The 19,187-nt window shown below is 48.2% G+C and overlaps 1 protein-coding gene across 4 annotated transcripts in view; it reads right to left on the bottom strand.

Moving 5' to 3' along the window:
* GRAMD1A (GRAM domain containing 1A) overlaps positions 1 to 18,426 on the bottom strand; it is a 45,844-nt gene extending 27,418 nt beyond the window's left edge. For 3 of the 4 annotated variants that reach the window (XR_012427443.1, XM_005588809.4, XM_065536444.1), the window contains exons 1-2: positions 4,957 to 5,053; positions 3,499 to 3,796 (exon numbers count right to left, since the gene is read on the bottom strand). Coding sequence is in view for 3 of the 4 variants with exons in the window: in XM_005588809.4 (XP_005588866.1) it covers positions 3,499 to 3,767 (269 nt within the window). In the remaining variant the exon portion in view is untranslated. Of the gene's footprint in view, positions 1 to 3,498; positions 3,797 to 4,956; positions 5,054 to 18,285 lie in introns of those variants that run through there. The other variant, XM_065536442.2, reaches the window with a different exon arrangement.
* Between the last annotated feature and the right edge of the window lie 761 nt (positions 18,427 to 19,187).

Genomic DNA, 19,187 nt, shown 5'->3' with positions numbered 1-19,187 from the left:
CCGCTCAGAAATGCGAGTCCCACCTCACAGCTCCGGGCCGTGGCTCCCCAGCGCTCTCCAGGGTACGCTGTCCCCGCCTCTTTTGAAAAAACGCCCTTCCCATCGCTCTACATCAACCCTTCCCCTCCTCCTGCAAGAGAACCCCACCTGACTTCTCCATTTTGATGAATGGCAGGCCCAGAACTTCGGAGTCTTTCCTGACCTTCTCCTTTCCTTCACACCACATCCAATCTGTCACAAACTCTGTGGGCTCCACGTATAAAATCAAATCGCTCCAGATTCTAAACTCTTCTTCCTCCACTGCCCACACCCTGGCCCAGCCTCCATCCTCTCCTGCCTGGACATCCCAGCAGTCTCCTGCCTGATCTCCCTGCTCCCATCCCTGCCTCTACTGTCTGTTCTCACCTGCAGCCAGAGAGCGCCTGGGACCACCTGAGTCAGGTAACAACCCTCCTGGCTCAGAGCTCTGCCCCAGCTGTACCTCACTCCAGGTAAAAGCAAAGTCCTCACCTTGGCACCCAAGGCCCCTGTCAGCTGTCTGACTTCAGCTCCTCATCGCACCCCCCAACCCCGCTCATGCCCTCCATCCCGCATTCCCGCTGTTCTAACTCACCAGGCACCTTCCTGCCTCCTACCCAAGACCTTTGCACCGGCTATTCCCTCTGCTTGGACAGCACCACCCCCCCCCACCTCACCCCCGCCATGCCCTACCTCCCGTGCTACTCCCCATCCCCCAAACCCCCCATCCAGCGTCTGACATTTGCTGCCTCCCACCCGCCAATGTCAAAGAGGCCCTCCTCCCACCACCTTCCTCTATCCAACTGATCTCTTTAGATTTCTCTTTGGTCTGTTTCTTCTGTAATGCTTTTACTTTGTTAATTAAAGAATATTTATTTCAGGTCGGGCACAGTAGCTCATGCCTGTAATCCCAGCACTTTGGGAGGCCAAGGCAGGTGGATCATCTGAGATCAGGAGTTCGAGACCAGCCTGGCCAACATGGTGAAACCCCATCTCTACTAAAAATACAAAAAAGTTAGCCAGGTGTAGTGACTTGCGCCTAAAATCCCAGTTACCCAGGAGGCTGAGGCAGGAGAATTGCCTGAACTCGGGAGGTGGAGGTTGCAGTGAGCCAAGATCACGCCACTGCACTCCAGCCTGGACAACAGAGCAAAACTCCATCTCAAAAAAAAAAAAAAAGGAAAAAAATATAACGGTCCTCTGTGTCCCCTGTACCTATATAGAATAGATGTGGACATTTTGCCATTTTGCTTCAGGTCCTTGTTTTAAAAGAAATAAGTGATTACAGTTACAACCAAAGGCCTGGCTCCCCATCCCTCCTTTCCCTTCCCGTGTCCGCCAAGGAGCCTGCTGCCTGCCCTGCAGTTAGTGTGTTTCCTTCCTGTGCTTTTTTTTTTTTTTTTTTTTTTTTTTTTTTTGAGACAAGGTCTTGCTCAGTCGCTCAGGCTGGAGTAATTCAGTGGCTGGATCTCGGCTCACTGCAGCCTCCACCTCCTGGGTTCAAGCCATTCTCTCACCCCAGCTTCCTGAATAGCTGGGATTACAGGCACGCGCTACCACGCCTGGCTAATTTTTGTGTTTTTAGTAGAGATGGGGTTTCACCATGTTGGCCAGGCTGGTCTCGAACTCCTGACTTCAGGTGATCTGTCTGCCTTGGCCTCCCAAAGTGCTGGGATTACAGGCGTGAGCCAGCACGCCTGGCCCCTGTGCACTTTTCTGTCCTTTTGCTACATCAGGAGGCATCCACCAACAATATCGCCCATTATCCAGTGTCCTTTTTAAAAGATACATGATTAGGCTTCCTCTGTTTCATTTGCAACTTGCTCTCCCCCATCATCAGCGTTTCTGCAATTTCTCCACATCCATGCACAAAGCTCTGCTTCATAAACTTTAACTCTTATCGAGTGTCCCTTGTTGGAAGAAACCACAGTGGCTACTTCTGTTCAGGGTCAGTAGAGTTCTTTCCTCTTCCCCCTATGGCCCTGAACCTCCCATTTTCTGTCTCCTTGTACCAGAGGTAGTGTTTCTTTGCAGAAGTTGTGTTTAAACTTTCTTTTTTTCTTTGTTTTCTTCTTCTTCTTCTCTTGCTCCTTTTTTTTTTTGCCTGTGATCTATAGCAGGAAATACCTTTCACATGGGCTTCCAGCACGCACTTAGAAATACACATAATGCCACGGAAGTTGTAAGAAACCACACTTACCCTCACTAGGCCTTATGCATGGTGTTATTTGCAATTCTATTTTATGCTGATTTGGATAAAGAAGTGCTGATTGCGGTCGGGTGCTGCGTCTCACAATCTCAGCACTTTGGGAGGCTGAGGAGGGTGCATCACCTGAGCTCAGGAGTTCAAGACCAGCCTGGGCAACATGGTCAGACCTCGTCGCTACTAAAAATACAAAAAAATAGACGGGTGTGGTGGTGCACATCTGTGGTCCCAGCTACTGGGTGGAGGGGGGAGCGATGGAAGTTGCAGTGAGCCAAGATCGTGCCACTGCACTTCAGCCTGGGTGACAGAGAGATGCTGTCTCAAAAAGGAAAGAAAGGGCTGATTGCAATTCACTATATTAGTTTTATGGCCCTTAAATGGGTCTTGACCCACAGTTTGAAAAACACTGGGTGGGGTTCCCCTCCACCCATCCACTCATTTTTTGTTTGTTTGTTTGTTTGTTTTGAGACGGAGTCTTGCTCTGTCACCCAGGCTGGAGTGCAGTGGCCGGATCTCAGCTCACTGCAAGCTCCGCCTCCCGGGTTTACGCCATTCTCCTGCCTCAGCCTCCCGAGTAGCTGGGACTACAGGCGCCCGCCACCTCGCCCGGCTATTTTTTTGTAATTTTTAGTAGAGACGGGGTTTCACCGTGTTAGCCGGGATCGTCTCTCGATCTCCTGACCTCGTGATCCGCCCATCTCGGCCTCCCAAAGTGCTGGGATTACAGGCTTGAGCCACCGCGCCCGGCCGTTTGTTTGTTTTTTGAGACAGAGTCTTGCTCTGTCGCCCAGGATGGAGCAGTGGCGCAATCTCGGCTCACTGCAACCTCTGCCTGCCAGGTTCAAGCGAACCGCCTGCCCCAGCCTCCTGAATAACTGGAATTACAGATGCCCACCACCATTGCTGGCTAATTTTGTATTTTTAGTCAAGATAGGGTTTCACCATGTTGGCCAGGCTGATCTTGAACTGCTGACCTCAGGTGATCCACCAGCTTCGGCCTCCCAAAGTGCTGGGATTATAGGCATGAACCACTGCGCCCAGCTTCCCCTCCATTCTTACTAGGCAGGACTCAGCTGAGCTCACTCATAGCTGGTTGTCCCAATGCACACCCTCAGTTTTTACCTTTTGTTTGTGCATCTGTTTCGTGGCTTTGAGTCAGCGCTCTGTGGGACTAAGGTTGCGCTCTGACCCGCAGCCACAAGGAACCCACCCTTGACAGAGAGAACCCTCCCTAGACAGAGACTCTCTTTCCCGTCCCACTGCCCAAGTCTGACCTGTCCTGGGACGGACTCTGTGGGTCTGGCGTCCTCAGCTGCTGCCGGCGTTGGAGGGTTGGGGTGCAGGCAGGGGACTCCCCATCACTGGATGGTGTTATGTGAATGATGGGCACTTCCAGGAGCTTCCAGGACTCAGAGGCCAGGCCCTGGGCCCTGTCACCCTGTGGCTGCTGCTTCCGCTGCCCAGCTGGGAGGGCAGGCGAGCCCTGGGGACTCCCCTGTGCCAACAGGGTCTCCCAAGGCATCAGGGGCAGGACCTCATCCATGAGGAGAGTCTGGAACAGCGGTGTGGTCTCTGGGAGACAGAAAAGAGAGGTGAGAGGTAGAGTTCCTGCTTAAGCCCCTTACCACCTTCCCCTGTGGCTCCACTAAGAGAAATGAGCTATGATTAAGAGCACAGTTGGGGACCAGGCGCAGTGGCGTATGCCTATAATCCCAGCTCTCTGGGAGACTGAGGTAGAAGGATCACTTGAAGCCAGGAGTTTGAGACTAGTCTGGGCAGCATAGCAAGACCCTATCTCTACAAAAAGTTAAAAATTAGCTAGGCATGGTGGCACATCCCTATAGCCCTGGCTACTCGGGAGGCTGAGGCGGTAGGATCGTATGAGAGTCCCAGAATTTGAGGCTGCAGTGAGCTATAATTGTGCCACTGCACTCCAAACTGGGCAACAGAGCGAGACCCTGTCTCAGGAAAAAAAAAAAAAAAGATCATGATCTTGGGGTCAGAGAGATCTGCATGGGATTACCACCTCTGCTGCCTTCCTTCCCTTATGACCCCAAGCCTGTTTCCTCTTTTGGAAACTTGAGATCCTGATAGGACCCCGTAGGATGGCCAGACAGTATCTGGAGGGCTCTGACATGCAAGGCGCTAGGCCAGGGCCCCAACACAGTAAGTGCCCAGTTAATCCCATTTGCCTGTAGCTGGAACTGAGGTTTACCGAACCACATAGCTCCTATCTCATCTGTGGGGGGCCTGGGCAATTTTTTCGGAAAGCCCTGGGTGCTCTCTGTACCCACTCGTGCCCTGTGTCCCTTCCACACAAAGGGCCAGGAAGGAGCCAGGCCTCAGTGGGCACCAGAGGCCCGGGCCTGGGTAACAGCTGGCTGAACAGACAGAGAGGCCGAACAGGGATTCCCCTTCCCTGTCTGCCTAGCAGTTGCGCCTCCCAAGACAAACAAAGGGAGGTGGCCAGCTGGGGCCTTCTGGGCCCGGGAGGAAGCCAGGCCAGTTCCTGAGCTGTGGCGGTGATGCTGGAGACTGCCTGGGTCTGGGGAGGCCAGACTGCAGTCTCTCTGTCCTCAAGACAGGGGCTTCTTGGCACCCAGCTGTTCAGGGAATAGGGAAGGGAGGACCTTCAGGAACCAGAGAGGGTTTCCCCCGTTTTGGAAAAGACCTTGACCCCTACAGGCCAGGCCCGGCTCTTCCCAGGCACCTGAGTATCCCAATACCCCTACCTTATGGGTTCCTCCTCCTGTCCACACAGGGTTCAGACTTGCAGGGAAAGGGCGGTAGACCAGGCACTTCCTTTCCCCTAGGAGTCCTAGCTGGGCCAGAGTCATGACCTTGCAGGCTGGAATAGTCATGACCATGTCCGGCTAGAGTCATGTTACTCTCTGGCCAGCTGCTCCTGGGAGAAAGGACAGAGTGGGGATGGAGGTGGAGGTGCTTGTACTAAGGAGGAGGCAGAAGGAACCCCTCTCATCCTTCCATTCTTAGCTGTACAGGGAGGATAGGCTACCTACCCCAGGCCTCTTGTGGTCCATCTCTCGTGTTGGTCTGTGGCCAGCCACAGTGTAGCACATCCAACTACACTGGAGCCCAGGTCCCTAGACAGAGAGGCCCCCTTTCCCATCCCACTGCCCAGGTCTGACCTGTTTCAGGACAGACTCTGCAGGTTTGGAGTCCTCAGCTGTTGCAAACATCGTAGGGGCGTCCCCCAACTCCAACTCCCCAAGAATGCTCCTCCAAGTTCAGAAAATACCGCCAGGTGGCCGAATCCAAATTCCAGTCCTTGTCTTCCCCAACTGCTCTTAGAAGCCCTGACCCTGGGAGATGCTTCTTCCTCCTGGAAGGCTCCCTTGGCCACTGTGATGTCACAGTTTCCTCTTCTCCCACCTCGGGCAGCTCCATCTCGTTTCATGCACAACTCCTGCGCCTCTCCCTGGTCCGTAAAAGCTGGCATTCCGCATGGCTGAGGTCTGGGAACTTCTCTCTTACTTTTCCAGTTTCTTTTTTTTTTTTGAGATGGAGTCTTGCTCTGTTGCCCAGACTGTAGTGCAATGGCACGATCTTGGCTCACTGCAACCTCTACTGCCCAGATTCTAGCAATTCTCTGACTTCAGCTTCCCAAGTAGCTGGGATTACAGGCATGCATCACCATGCCTGGCTAATTTTTGTATTTTTTTTAGTAGAGACAGGGTTTCACCATGTTGGCCAGGTTGGTGCCAAACTCCTGACCTCAAGTGATTCGCCCGCCTCGGCCTCCCAAAGTGATAGGATTACAGGCATGAGCCACCGTGCATGGCCATTTTCCAGTTTTATTATATGAGAATTGACATATACCCATAGATGTGGGTTATAATGTATAACAATAAAATGTTATAAGATATGGGGTGTATAACAATAAAACGACCCCCTAACTCCATCCACCAATTCAGTTTGAGAACCAGCACATCACCAGGGAGTACCCTGTGACTGCCTTGGGCCCCTCCCCATTCCACTTTTGTCTCGCTTTCAGAAGTCTCCATTGCCCTTTGTTTGATGGTTATCATTCCCTTACATTTTTATTTTTATTTATTTATTTGTTAGAGACAGGGTTTCACTCTCTCTCCAGACTGCCATCATACTCATTACAGCCTCCAACTCCTGGACTCAAGCAATCCTCCTGCCTCAGCCTCCTGAGTAGCTGGGACTACAGATTTGTACTGTCACTCTTGGCCAATTTTTAAATTTTTGGTAGAGATGAGGTCTCCCTATATTGCTCAGGCTGGTCTTCAACTCCTGGGCTCAAGTGATTCTCCTGCTTCAGCTTCCCCAAGTGATGAGATTACAGGCACACACCACCACACATGGCTAATTTTTAAAATTTTTTGTAGAAGTGGGGTTTTGCCATGTTGCCGAGGCTGCTCTTGAACTCCTGGGCTCAAGCGATTCTCCTGCCTCAGCCTCCCAAAGTGCTGGGATTACAGGCATACACCACCACACCTGGCTACTTTTTTTTTTTTTGTAGAGATAGGGTTTTGCCATATTGCCCAGGCTCATCTTAAACTCCTGGGCTCAAGTGATCCTCCTGCCTCAGCCTCCCAAAGTGCTGAGATTACAGGCATGATCTCCCATGCCAAGCCCAGTCCCTTACTTTTTTTTCTTTTTTTTGAGACGGAGTCTCGCTCTGTCGCCCAGGCTGGAGTGCAATGGTGCCATCTCGGCTCACTGCAAGCTCCGCCTCCCGGGTTCACCGCCATTCTCCTGCCTCAGCCTCCTGAGTAGCTGGAACTACAGGTGCCTGCCACCACGCCCAGCTAATTTTTTTGTATTTTTAGTAGAGATGGGGTTTCACCGTGTTAGCCAGGACGGTCTCGATCTTCTAACCTCGTGATCTGCTCGCCTCGGCCTCCCAAAGCCAGTCCCTTACTTTTTAAATAGTTATTATCATATTGGTATGCATCTCTAAACAATATGATTTTTAGTTTTCCTTGCTTTTGAGCATTTATTTATTTATTTATTTAAGACAGAGTTTCATTCTTGTTGCCCAGGCTGGAATACAATGGCGTGATCTTGGCTCACTGAAACTTCTGCCTCCTGGGTTCAAGTGATTCTCCTGCCTCGGCCTCCTGAGTAGCTGGGATTACAGGCATGCACCATCACGCCAGGCTAATTTTGTATTTTTAGTAGAGACGGGGTTTCTCCATGTTGATCAGGCTGGCCTCGAACTCCTAACTGTCATGCGCGTCCGTGTGAAGAGACAACCAAACAGGCTTTGTGTGAGCAACAAGGCTGTTTATTTCACCTGGGTGCAGGCGGGCTGAGTCAGCGAAGGGAGATAAGGGTGGGGCCGTTTTATAGGATTTGGGTAGGTAAAGGAAAATTACAGTCAAAGGGGGGTTGTTCTCTGGCGGGCAGGAGTGGAGGTCACAAGGTGCTCAGTGGGGGAGCTTTTTGAGCCGGGATGAGCCAGGAAAAGGAATTTCACAAGATAATATCATCGCTTAAGGCAAGGACCAACCATTTTCACTTCTTTTGTGGTGGAATGTCATCGGTTAAGGTGAGGCAGGGCATTTGCACTTCTTTTGTGATTCTTCAGTAACTTCAGGCCATCTGACGTGCAAGTCACAGGGGATGTGATGGCTTGGCTTGGGCTCAGAGGCCTGACACTGACCTTAGGTAATCTGCCTGCCTTGACCTCTCAAAGTGCTGGGATTACAGGCATGAGTCACTGCACCTGGTTGAGCTTTTAAAAATAAAAACACCATTTGTCATCTTTTGTGACTTGGTTTTCTTACATTATTCCTAAGATTCATCCACATGGCTGCAGGTTAACTACACTTCATCAATTTTTGCTGGTTGTATTGGTCCATTTCACACTGTTATAAAGACATACCCGAGACTGGGTAATTTATTTTTTTTAAAAAAAAGAGGTTTAGGCTGGGCACGGTGGCTCAAGCCTGTAATCCCAGCACTTTGGGAGGCCGAGACGGGCGGATCACGAGGTCAGGAGATCGAGACCATCCTGGCTAACACGGTGAAACCCCGTCTCTACTAAAAAATACAAAAAACTAGCCAGGCGACGTGGCGGGCGCCTGTAGTCCCAGCTACTGGGGAGGCTGAGGCAGGAGAATGGCGTAAACCCGGGAGGCGGAGCTTGCAGTGAGCTGAGATCCGGCCACTGCACTCCAGCCTGGGTGGCAGAGCGAGACTCCGTCTCAAAAAAAAAAAAAAAAAAAAAAAAAAAGAGGTTTAATTGACTCACAGTGCCCCATGGCTGGGGAGACCTCAGGAAACTTACAGTCATGGCGGAAGTGGAAGTGGAAGAAAGCACATCTTTTTTTTTTTTTTTTTTTTTTGAGACGGAGTCTCGCTCTGTCCCCAGGCTGGAGTGCAGTGGCCGCATCTCAGCTCACTGCAAGCTCCGCCTCCCGGGTCTACGCCATTCTCCTGCCTCAGCCTCCCGAGTAGCTGGGACTACAGGCGCCCGCCACCTCACCCGGCTAGTTTTTTGTATTTTTTAGTAGAGACGGGGTTTCACCGTATTAGCCAGGCTGGTCTCGATCTCCTGACCTTGTGATCCGCCCGTCTCGGCCTCCCAAAGTGCTGGGATTACAGGCTTGAGCCACCGCGCCCGGCCAAGGAAGCACATCTTACATGGTGGCTGAGAAAGAGTGCATGTTAGCACAGAAAAAACTACTATTTTTAAAACCATCAGGTCTTGGGAGAATTCACTCACTATCACGGGAACAGCATAGAGGAAACCGCCCCCATAATCTAATCATTTCCCACCAGGTCTCTCCCTAAGCTGGGAATTACAATTCAATGGGAGATTTGGGGGGAGTCACAAAGCCTAACCATATCACTGGTGCACGATATTCTTCTGTGGAAACACATCGCAGTTCATGTATCCATTTTTCCTGCCTGTGGACACTGGGTTGTTTCTAGTTTTGTGCTGTGATGAACGGAGCTGTCATGAATGCTCCTGGGTAAGCCAGGGGCCCACCGATTGTCCAGCCATCCCTTCCTCATGTGTGTGGGTCTGTCTCTGAGTACCCAGGTTGATTCTGTGGATCTACTGTCTAGCCCTAACCCTATAAGGGGTTGCTTATAGCCAGGTGCGGTGGCTCACACCTGTAATCCCAGCACTTTGAGAAGCCACGGTAGGAGGATCACTTGAGGCCAGGAGTTCAAGAACAGCCTGGGCAACAGGGAGAAACCCCATCTCTACAAAATTTTAAAAAATTAGCAGGGCATGGTGGCGAATGCCTGTGGTCTGAGCTACTTGGGAGGCTGAGGTGGGAGGATTGCCTGAGGTCAGGAGCTTGAGGCTGCAGTGAGCTGTGTTCCCACCACTGCACACCAGCCTGGGCAACAGACTCTCTCTCTAAAAAAAACAAAAAACTGGCCGGGCGCGGTGGCTCAAGCCTGTAATCCCAGCACTTTGGGAGGCCGAGACGGGCGGATCACGAGGTCAGGAGATCGAGACCATCCTGGCTGACACGGTGAAACCCCGTCTCTACTAAAAAAATACAAAAAAAAACTAGCCGGGCGAGGTGGCGGGCGCCTGTAGTCCCAGCTACTCAGGAGGCTGAGGCAGGAGAATGGCGTGAACCCGGGAGGCAGAGCTTGCAGTGAGCCGAGATCTGGCCACTGCACTCCAGCCTGGGCGGCAGAGCGAGACTCCATCTCAAAAAAATAAATAAATAAATAAATAAATAAACAAAAAACAAAAAACAAACAAAAAAATGACATTATTTCAATTATTTAGCTCTATAGTACCTCTTGATATCAGATAAAGTAAGTGTTCTCATGTTGTTCTTCTTACACAGAGTCAGCTTGTCAAGCTCCAAAGCCAGGAAAATCGACAGTGAGAATTTGATTGTTATGCTATAACCAACAATTGATATCTTTACAATATCAAGTTTTCCAAAGTGACTACGTGGGGTCACTCTCCAAGTGTTTAGGTATGTTTTAATGTCACTCTGTGTGTTCAGGTATTTTTTTAAATTGTGGGGCCAGGTCTGTTGGCTCACACCTGTAATCTCAGCACTTTGGAAGGCTGAAGTGGGAGGATGGCTTGAGGCCAGTTCAAGACCAGCCTGGACAACATAGCAAGACCCCATTTCTAAAAAAATAATAATAATACAAACAATTAACTGATTATAGTGGCTCACACCTGCAGTCCCAGTTGCTCCAGAGGCTGAAGTGGGATGATTGACTGAGCCTGGGAGGTTGAGGCTGCAATGAGCTATGATCAGACCACTGCACTCCAGCCTGGGTGACATAAGACACTGTCTCAAAAAACAAAACAAAACAAAACCACACAAAAAAACCTGTGGTAAAATACACACATAACAAAATTTACCGTTGTAACCATTCTTAAATGTGCAGTTCAGTAGTACTTAGTACACTCACACTGTTGTGTAAACATTTACGGTGTTTTTTTTTTTTTTTTTTTTTTTGAGGTGGAGTCTCGCTCTGTCGCCCAGACTGGAGTGCAGTGGCACTATTTCAGCTCACTGCAAGCTCCACTTCCCGGGTTCACAACATTCTCCTCCCTCAACCTCCCAAGTAGCTGGGACTACAGGCGCCCGCCACCACACCTGGCTAATTTTTTGTGTTTTTAGTAGAGATGGGGTTTCACCATGTTAGCCAGGATGGTCTCGATTTCCTGACCTCGTGATCCGCCTGCCTCGGCCTCCCAAAGTGCTGGGATTACAGGCGTGAGCCACCGCGTCTGGCCTCATTTAGGCATTTTTTAAAGTATAGGGGTTATTTTTTTGTGGGTGGCGGCTGGGCATGGTGGTTCACACCTGTAATCATAGGACTTTGGGAGGCTGAGGTCGGAGGACGGCTTGAGCCCAGGAGTTCGAGACCAGCCTGGGCAAGATGGTGAGATCCCATCTCTATTTCTTAAGTTTTTCTTGTAAAGTTCTTTCATATCTTGTGTGAAGACACGTAAGTGTCCATCAGCAATTTTTTCTTTGTTGCTTCTGAAAGGACACAAAGATAGATGTGTACCCGCCCCCCACCCGCTACACCCTTGTTCTGCTCTCTAATCTTTGCACATACCAGAGATTTCGTAAGTTCTGTGAGTACCTGGTTTTCTGCACGTACCAGAGATTTTGTTTTGCACATACCAGAGATTTTGTAAGTTCTGAGGCAAGGTCACAAGACGTGTTTAAGTAAGATAAACTCTTGCTGCCATAAACCTGCTCTCCCGCCTCAAAGTTTGAACCAAAATATCAGAAATGGCAGGAACCAATCATAGTTAGCCAAATCGCCTTGTTCAAACACTAGCCAATCATATATCTGATTTGTATAATAACTCTATGCCCACTTTTCTTAGACTATATAACATTGTTCGGAGCTGAGTGGGGGAGCTCTCCTGCCCGTCTCGTTTCACGAGCGAGGGAGAGTTCCAGGTTTGAACCTGTAATAAAGATCCTTGCTGCTTAGCTTTGACTCTGGACTCTGGTGGTCTTCTTCGGGGAATAAACGGTCTGGGCATAACACTTCATGTTTTTTAAAACCTTTTTATGACAGATGATACATTCAGAAAAGACTAAAATACCAATGCATAATTATATATGTAATATATAATTACATATAATTATATATGTAATTATAAAGGAAACACCTTGCAACCGCCACTGAGATCAAGAAAAAGCACGTGGTCGGCACCCCCAGACACCACAAGTGTCTTCCCATCAAACACTCTTCTCCTTGAAGAGAAGCATCTCCCTCACCCCTATGGTGACCCCTTCCTTTGCTTTTTTCAGGGGGTGGGTGGGCAGAGTCTAACTCTCTCATCCAGGTTGGAGTTCAGTGGCACAATCTTGGCTCACTGCAACCTTCATCTCCCAGGTTCAAGCGATTCTCCTGCCTCAGCCTCCTGAGTAGCTGGGATTACAGGTGTGTGCCGCCATGCCCAGCTAACTTTTGTATTTTTTGTAGAGACGGGATTTCACCATGTTGGCCAGGTTGGTCTCTAACTCCTGGCCTCAAGGGATCCACCTGCCTTGGCGTCCCGAAGTGCTGAGATCACAGACGTCAGCCACTGTGCCTGGCCCCTTTGCTTTTCTTTAGTTTTACTACTTGAGTGCATGTTCCCAAAAGCTCTAGTTTTGCAAGTTTCTGAACGTCATACAAGTAGAACAATACACTTAGAATTCTTTTGTTTAGGCTTCTTCCTCTTCTTTTTTTTTGAAATAGGGTTTTGCCCTGTTGCTCAGGCCGGAGTGCAGTGGCACAGTCACAGCTCACGGCATCCTCGAACTCCTGTGCTCAAGCGATCCTCCGACCTAAGCCTCTCAAGTATCTGGTGTGCACCAGTACACCTGCCTAATTTTTGTATTTTTTTTTTAAAGACAGGGTCTCGCTATGTTGCCCAGGCTGGTCTCAAACTCCTGGGCTCAAGCAATCCTCCCACCTCAGCCTCCTAAAGATTACTAGTGTGAGCCACCATGCCCGGCCCAGCTGCTCTGATTTACCATTATGGTTGTGAATCATCCACCTTATTGTGTATGGCTAAACATTGTTCATGTTTACCATTGTGTAGCATTCCACCTATGGAATAAATCGTGAATAAATGCCACTATTTACTTAATGATTTAACAATGATGGATATTTGAGGATTTCTCATTTTGGACTAGGTTCATTGTGGCATTATTCACCATAGTCAAGACATGGAAACCACTCAAGTGTCCATCAGTGATGAATAGATAAAGATACTTGGTATACAATACAACAGAATACTATGCAGCCTTCAAATAGGAGGAGACCCTGCCATTTGGATGAATCCGGAGGACGTTATGCTAAGTGAACTAAGCCAGACACCGAAGGACAAATACTGCATGATCTCACTTATATGTGGAACCCGAAAAAAACTCAAATACATAGAAACAGAGAATAGAGTGGTGGTTACCAGGCTCTGTGCTATGGCCCACGCTTGTCACAGTGGCACAGTCTCAGCTCACTGTAGCCTCTGCCTGTCTGGTTCAAGCGATTCTCCTGTCTCAGCCTCCCAAGTAGCCGGGATTACAGGCGTGCGCCACCACACATAGCTAATTTTTGTATTTTTGGTAGAGACGGGATTTCACCATGTTGGCCACGCTACTCTGGAACTCCTGACCTCAAGTGATCCACCTACCTCAGCCTCCCAAAGTGCCAGGATTACAGGCATGTGCCACCAGGCCCAGCCAGAAATGAAATCTCAAGCAGACCAGGGCTGCCTAACAACAGCCCCATGTTTTCTCATCCAAAGAGCCCTGTGGATTGAAACCATCTCCCTCCTATTCAATTGTCTCTGCCTTTCTCATATTCAGAGGACTAACAGGGTCAGGGGACTGCCCACTGGAGTTCCAGCTGGGACGGGTTGGTGAGTTGGATGGTCCAGATCTTGTGCTGTTTCTACAGCATTTTTCCATGTGAAGAGCTGATGCACAGATAAGGTGTGTGCAGGCCTGAACATCTCCCATTCCTACGCAGGTACTCAACAGTGTGTGGGCTGGTGTATTTCTGACAAACAGTAAGGAATAACATGATATTTGCGCTCCCCAGATACATGAAGATTTGTTGACTGTATCTGTTTCCAATGAACTTCTGGTTTTCCCCTAAATATACCCACTTGGGTCTGGTAAGTTTTGACATCTTACTAAATCTCGCCCACGTTCTCTGTAATGCCTAATATTTCTTCCCCACGTGTGACTGGTTTTGACCCAATTCCTTCCCACATTTTCCACCCTGGAAAGTCCCTAACCTTTGATAGCCTACCCTTAATCCCTTGATCACAGCCTGGGCATTCTCCCTTTGGGCCAGATGGAGCCCCATTTCTGTAAAACTGATGCGCTCCTATGCACTAACGATGTGTCCATGGCGCAAGCTGCAAGGTCCCTCCCCGCCACCCCAAGTGACGCTGGGGCCTCTGTTTCTCATGAACTTCTGCTTTGTCTTTCAGGCATCTTGGATCAAAGTGCTGCTGTTCTCTCAGCAAAGACACCAAGTCCAAGGCCATTTCCTGCCCTTAAACTTGGTGCTATTCAGGGAGGAAGCTTGGTGTGTCTTGAATTGTCCAAGGAGCTAGCATCTTGACAATAACAGGACAGGAAGGATAATGGATTTTTTTCTTGTTCTTTTTTCTTTTTTGCATTTTATGAACCAGAGCATTAAATTTTGGGCCTCCCAAGGGTTCCTTCCCTCTGCCCAACTTCCTCCCTAGTACCTTTTGTCTGTTTTGACTTCTCATTTTATATACTTTATTCCCACCCTGAACACCCTGAGGGGCCCAAGATGTATTCTAAGAAAGGATGCCCCTTCTGCTTCTGAAAACCTAGAGCAACAAATATTTCTGACCATTTGAGTTCATTTTTGCAAGAAGTTGTCAAACCTGGCCGGGCGCGGTGGCTCAAGCCTGTAATCCCAGCACTTTGGGAGGCCGAGGTGGGCGGATCATGAGGTCAGGAGATCGAGACCATCCTGGCCAACACGGTGAAACCATGTCTCTACTAAAAATACAAAAAATTAGCTGGGCCTCGTGGCGGGCACCTGTAGTCCCAGCAACTCGGGAGGCTGAGGCAGGAGAATGATGTGAACCTGGGAGACGGAGCTTGCAGTGAGCCAAGATTGTGCCACTGCACTCCAGCCTGGGCAACAGAGCAAGTTCCATCTCAAAAAAAAAAAAAAAAAAGACCAGCCTGGCCAACATGGTGAAACCCCCTCTCTACTAAAAATACAGAAAATTAGCTGGGCGTGGTGGTGTGCACCTGTAGTCCCAGCTACTCAGGAGGTTGAGGCAGGAGAATCACTTGAACCCAGGAGATGGAGGTTGCAGTGAGCTGAGATCACACCGCTACACTCCAGCCTGGGCGACAGAGCGAGACTGTCTGAAATTTAAAAAAAGAAAAAGAAAAAGAGAGAAAGAGAAAGAAAGGAAAGAAAGAAAGAAAGAAAGAGAAAGAAAGAAAGTTGTTAAAATAAGAAGCTGATGCATGCCTGTTTGCAAATAAGGAGGAAACTGGAACAATTCCATTTTGCTCTGCAGTCAGGTTTGTGAGAAGAGCCCTCCTCTCAGGGCAGGTTTAGTTTAGTAAGGTTAATTTTTTTCCTGTGTGGTTTTTTTTTTTTTTTTTTTGTATTGGCATTATACATTTTTTTTTCTTCAAAAAAAATCCTTGAAAATTCAAGTATAGTTAATATTGACAAGAAACAGCCAGTCTTGCCCTGTGAACCTGCAAAAAGGCAGGGCCGGAGGAGGGGAACTGGCCACCCTAGCAGAGGAAGCTCAGGCTGCATGTGGAAGAGATGCCTGTGGTGGGGACACAGGGCTCTCAGAGTGGCCCACACTGTGACAGGTAAGATTTGCAGACACACATCGACAAGGACATTGGGGTCACTCTCCACACTTCTTTTTTTTTTTTTTTTTTTTTTTTTGAGACGGAGTCTCGCTCTGTCGCCCAGGCTGGAGTGCAGTGGCCGGATCTCAGCTCACTGCAAGCTCCGCCTCCCGGGTTCACGCCATTCTCCTGCCTCAGCCTCCCAAGTAGCTGGGACTACAGGCGCCCACCACCTCGCCCGGCTATTTTTTTGTATTTTTTTTAGTAGAGACGGGGTTTCACCGTGTTAGCCAGGATGGTCTCGATCTCCCGACCTCGTGATCCGCCCGTCTCGGCCTCCCAAAGTGCTGGGATTACAGGCTTGAGCCACCGCGCCCGGCCCACTCTCCACACTTCTGTACACTGCTCAAAACACCCTTTCTCAGAGAAGGAAGAAAAAATTAGCCAGGCTTGGGAAAGTCTATACTCCAAACACTTTTTAAAATTTCCATTGGAGTGTTGTGCACATCACAAACAAATATAAACAGGTATTAGTAAAGTGAACTTTTGTATTATTAATTTCCTTTGGCTGCCATCACAAATGATCCCAAACTTTGTGGCTTAAAACAACAGAATTATTATCTCAGTGTTCTAGAGATCAGAAGGCCAAAGTCAAGGTGTCAGCCACGCCATGCTCCCTCTGAAGGCTCTAATCCTTCCCTGCCTCTTCCAGCTTCTGTTGGCTCTAAACAGTCCTTAGCTTGGGGCTGTATAACCTTCATCTTCGCCTCTGTCTCCACATGGCCTTCTCCTGCTCCCTGTGTCTCTTATAAGGACCCTTGTCATTGGATTTACAGCCCACTCAGATAATACAAGCTGATCTTATCTTGAGATCCTTAATTTAATTACACGTACAAGCTGCGTGCGGTGGCTCACACCCATAATCCCAGTACTTTGGGAGGCCGAGGTGGGCGGATCACCTGAGGTCAGAAATTGGAGACCAGCCTGGCCAACATAGTGAAGCCTGGCCAACATGGTGAAATCCCATCTCTCCAAAAAAAAAAAAAAAAAAAAAAGCTGGGTGTGGTTGTGCGCGCCTGTAATCCCAGCTACTCAGGAGGCTAAGGCAGGAGAATTGCTTGAACTCCGGAGGCAGAGGTTGCAGTGAGCTGAGATTGCACCACCACACTCCAGCCTGGGCAACAGAGTGAGACTCCATCTCAAAAAAAAAAAAAAAAATTACATTCACAAAGACTCCTTTTCCAAATAATGTCACCGTCACAGGTTCCGAGGGTTGGGACGTGGACATATCTTTTGGGAGGTTATTATACTACAACACTCAAGTAAAAAGACCACAAATGTCCACTAAAGGTCCTGAATAAGAATGATCATACCAGCGTTATCCGTAACAGCCAAAACCTTGAAACAACCCTAATGTCCATCAACAAGAGAATGAATAAATAGTGATATATTCATGCAGTGGAATACTATATGGCTACGAAAATGAGCAAACTATTGCCACAAGTATCAGCATGAATGCATCTCCATAATATAAAGTTCAAGAACAGTCAAAACTAATCCATGGTGATAGAGGTCAGAATGATGCTTACCCTCAGGAGATAATGACTAGGAGGGTACAAGGGATCTTCTGAAGTGTTGGAAGTATTCTGTATATTTTTTTTTTGTTCTTTTAGACTTGCTCTGCAGTCCAGGCTGGAGTGCAGTGACACAGTCATAGCTTACTGTAACCCCAACCTCCTGGACTCAACTGATCCTCTCACCTCAGCCTCCCAAGTAGCTGGGACTCCAGGTATGTGCCACCACATCTGGCTAATATTTTTACTTTTTATTTTTTGTAGAGATGGGGTCTTGCTGTGTTGCCTACGCTGGTCTCAAATACCTGGCCACACGTGATCCTCCTGCTTTGGTCTCCCAAAATGCTGGGGTTACAGGTATGAGCCATTTGCTCCCAGCCAGTATTCTATATTTTAATCTGAGTCGTGATGGTATTCGTATGAAAAATTAATTATACTATGCATTTATGATTTACACACTTTACTGCATGTATGTTATAAAATTTAACTTGTCATTAAAATTGTATGTATTTTAAACTCAATTACATGTATAATTTCACGTACAAAAACTCAATTAGTTTAAAATAAATACAATTTTAGGCTGGGCGCGGTGGCTCAAGCCTGTAATCCCAGCACTTTGGGAGGCCGAGACGGGCGGATCACGAGGTCAGGAGATCGAGACCATCCTGGTGAACACAGTGAAACCCCGTCTCTACTAAAACTACAAAAAACTAGCCAGGCGAGGTGGCGGGCGCCTGTAGTCCCAGCTACTCAGGAGGCTGAGGCAGGAGAATGGCGTGAACCCGGGAGGCGGAGCTTGCAGTGAGCTGAGATCAGGCCACTGCACTCCAGCCTGGGCGACAGAGCGAGACTCCGTCTCAAAAAAAATAAATAAATAAAATAAATAAATAAATAAATAAATAAATACAATTTTAATGACAAGTTGCCATATATCATCATTGTTAAAACTATTTTAACAGGCTTATTGAAGTATAACTGATATATGATACACTGCACATATTTATACAATTTTGATCTTTGATAGTGACATTTGTATACATCCATGAAATCACTACCACAATCAAGCTAACCAACATCACCCCCAAAAGTCTCTTCCTGCCCTTCTCCATATTCCCCATGCTCCCTACAACATTAAAATTATATTAAAATTTTCTAAAAAATAAATAAATACCTGATTGATCTTGCTGGTAGCAAAAGGAATCACAAGTAAAATTACTGCAGTATGCCTTCTTTCAGGAATTATGCCAGACCAGCAAGGAGGATTCAGAAACATAAATGCACTCTGCACTTCTGGCATAACTAGGGAGTATCTGAAAGGTCAGAAGAGGAAGAGCTACCAACACAGGAAAAGTCAAGTGAGTCCAGGAGGAAGGCAAGAAGGAGTGCCCATGGTTTTCATCTTAGACTAAGCCTGCAAGGCACATTGTGATGGGCAAACCAGCAGTCACCTGTTTGGAACACAAAGAGTGAGAGTTACAGCCTGGCCGCTGGAACCTTCCTGGTACTTGCTGCCATTGATGTCTGGGGCCAGGGAAGCAGTTCTGGAGGAGGGATCAACACACAGTTGTCTGGACAGGATGCTGCCTGCTTGCCAGGGAGGAGGCGGGGCTGAGCTACTGCACTGTAAGTGGCTTTCCGGCTGCTGTTCTTGGCCAGCTGGGGCAAAGGGAGTTTAAGCAACTCGCCCATACACATATTCCTCTAAATGAGCAACGTTCCTGGAAACCGGAGATGCTTCCTGCTAGGCAGAAACAAAAGCCTCCCCCTACTCCGCACAAATGTCTTCAATTACTTGGCACAGGAAGAGTTCCCCCAGAGTCAAAGGTAGCTAAAAGAGAAATGCGTAACTGGCAGATTTAGGGATAGGAACCTGATGTCTGCAACTTACTTTAGACACACAAAAAGGTCATATGGAGCAAGTACAGTAAAATGTTAAGGGCATAGGCGGTACGTATACAGATATTCGCTGTATAGTTCTTTTGACTTTTCTGTGTTTGGAAAGTTTCATTAAAAAGATAGAAAAGAAAGTGCATACAAAGAAACAGAACAAAGTTATCAAAAGAAAAAGGATAA

The sequence above is a fragment of the Macaca fascicularis genome, chromosome 19 (assembly GCF_037993035.2).
Source record: "Macaca fascicularis isolate 582-1 chromosome 19, T2T-MFA8v1.1".
Taxonomy (NCBI): domain Eukaryota; kingdom Metazoa; phylum Chordata; class Mammalia; order Primates; family Cercopithecidae; genus Macaca; species Macaca fascicularis.
The sequence above is the reverse complement of the archived record's forward strand: the minus strand, read 5'-3'. Positions and strand labels throughout refer to the sequence as shown.